At 42.8% G+C, this 1,903-nt stretch overlaps 1 protein-coding gene across 1 annotated transcript; it reads left to right on the top strand.

The window, feature by feature from the left end:
• Positions 1-318: 318 nt before the first annotated feature.
• Positions 319-1,659, top strand: LOC119965086 (actin, clone 302-like). The gene has a single exon (XM_038795367.1). It carries the CDS (start codon positions 472-474, stop codon positions 1,597-1,599), a length of 1,128 nt encoding a protein of 375 aa, XP_038651295.1. The 5' UTR covers positions 319-471; the 3' UTR covers positions 1,600-1,659.
• Positions 1,660-1,903: the final 244 nt, after the last annotated feature.

Genomic DNA, 1,903 nt, shown 5'->3' with positions numbered 1-1,903 from the left:
CCATGACGGGCCGCAGCACATCTTTCTGTGCTGTAAAACTCCATAACTTTATGACTTTAAATTTGAACAATGTTGTGATGTGGAATAGATGGTACTGTAATCATAAATTCAAGTTCTCGCAGTTGTGCTCTCCTACTTCAACATGCTAACTAGTTGGTATATTGTTATATCCAAACTCCTGCAACCGTAGCATAGCCCATGAATAGGGTAGCTGTCAGGTAATATTTAAGTGACTCATTTCCCTGATCATCTGGCTGTCCATTATGGCATCATCATCAATGTAATAATCTGAGCTGTTTAAGCCCCCTCCCCCTTAAGCAGTGAGTGCACTGACTGAAGTTGCCTGTGCTGAGGATACATATATTAATTGACAACCGCCCCCCCTCCCCCATTCCCAAAAGATTGTAGAAACTTAAAATCAACTAGTGTTTTCTCTCAACGTGTTTTGTATATCATTGTGCATCTGGAAACATGATCAAAATGATGTCTAACCCCGCTGTGATCATTGACAATGGATCTGGATTCTGCAAATCTGGAATAGTCGGTGACAGCATCCCTACATCAGTTATACCGTCCATTGTGGGCTGCTCCAAATCTGCAAAAGGATCACGTAATACCAACCTCAAAGACTATTACGTTGGAAAAGCTGCCCAAGCCAGAAAAGATGTTTTGTCTTTGAAGTATCCGATTGAACGTGGCATTGTGACATCCTGGGAGGAGATGGAGATGATCTGGAGATATATATATGGTTTTGAACTGCGTGTGAAATCGAAAGAGAGGCCAGTTTTGTTGACCACTGCCCCATTGACATCGTTCTTCAATCGAGAAAGGATGGCTGAAATCATGTTTGAAGGATTTTCCGTACCGGCTATGTTTCTCGCGATCCCAGCTACATTAGCACTTTATACATCAGGCCGTACCCGTGGCGTAGTTTTGGATAGTGGATATGGAATAACTGATGCCGTGCCTATCTATGAGGGCTACTACCTTCCAGATGCTGTACAAAGGCTTAACGTGGCAGGAAGCGATATCACCGAAACACTTTGGAGGCTCATTTTGACAAACGGCCACACTTTCTCTGAGAAAATGGAGAGAGAGATTGTCCAAGAAATCAAGGAAAAACTATCCTACATCGCCCTTGATCCTAAACTGGAGAGCAAGAAGCCAGCTGAAGAACTCCAACATGAGTACCAACTGCCAGATGGCACTCGTATTATGCTCAAGAATGAACTGTTCGGAGCACCAGAGTTGCTCTTTACGCCTGACAGTCTAGGATTGAAGGAAACCGGAGTTCACAAGCTCATGTTAAACAGTATTACCAAATGTGAGCAACAACTGCACAAAGAACTCTTTAGCAACATGCTACTATGTGGCGGCTCCACCCTCTTCCCAGGGATGGAGGAGCGCCTGCTCAAGGATATAAAGCTGCACACCCCCAGCGGAGTACAAGTCAAAGTCATCGCTCCGCCAGAAAGGAACTATTCTGTATGGGTGGGAGCCTCGATTTTAACAAGTTTGGCATCCTTCAAACATATGTGGATCACTCTCAATGATTACAATGACTTTGGGCCATCTGTGGTGAACAAGAGGTGTTTTTAAAAAACTGTTTGTCCCATATTGTGACTATAGCAATCAAATTTTAAAATGTATGTGATCAAATACTAGTTCGTAGCTCACGATGCCTTGAGTATTGGTCAAATCAACAAAAGATTTGGAATTAATATTTCTTGCGGGTAATTCTGGTTTTTGGTTGTGTTTCTTGGCACCCTTTCTATGTCGAGGTGGGACCAGCCCTGTACAGCAGACAAAAAAAAATCAGCTTAAAAACTATCTGTATGGGAAGTCACTAAGTTGTAGAATTAACCTGTAAATTTGTTTTGGGCCTTTTCTTCACTGTCAGGTC

This window comes from Scyliorhinus canicula, chromosome 4 (assembly GCF_902713615.1).
Source record: "Scyliorhinus canicula chromosome 4, sScyCan1.1, whole genome shotgun sequence".
Lineage (NCBI taxonomy): Eukaryota > Metazoa > Chordata > Chondrichthyes > Carcharhiniformes > Scyliorhinidae > Scyliorhinus > Scyliorhinus canicula.
The sequence above is the reverse complement of the archived record's forward strand: the minus strand, read 5'-3'. Positions and strand labels throughout refer to the sequence as shown.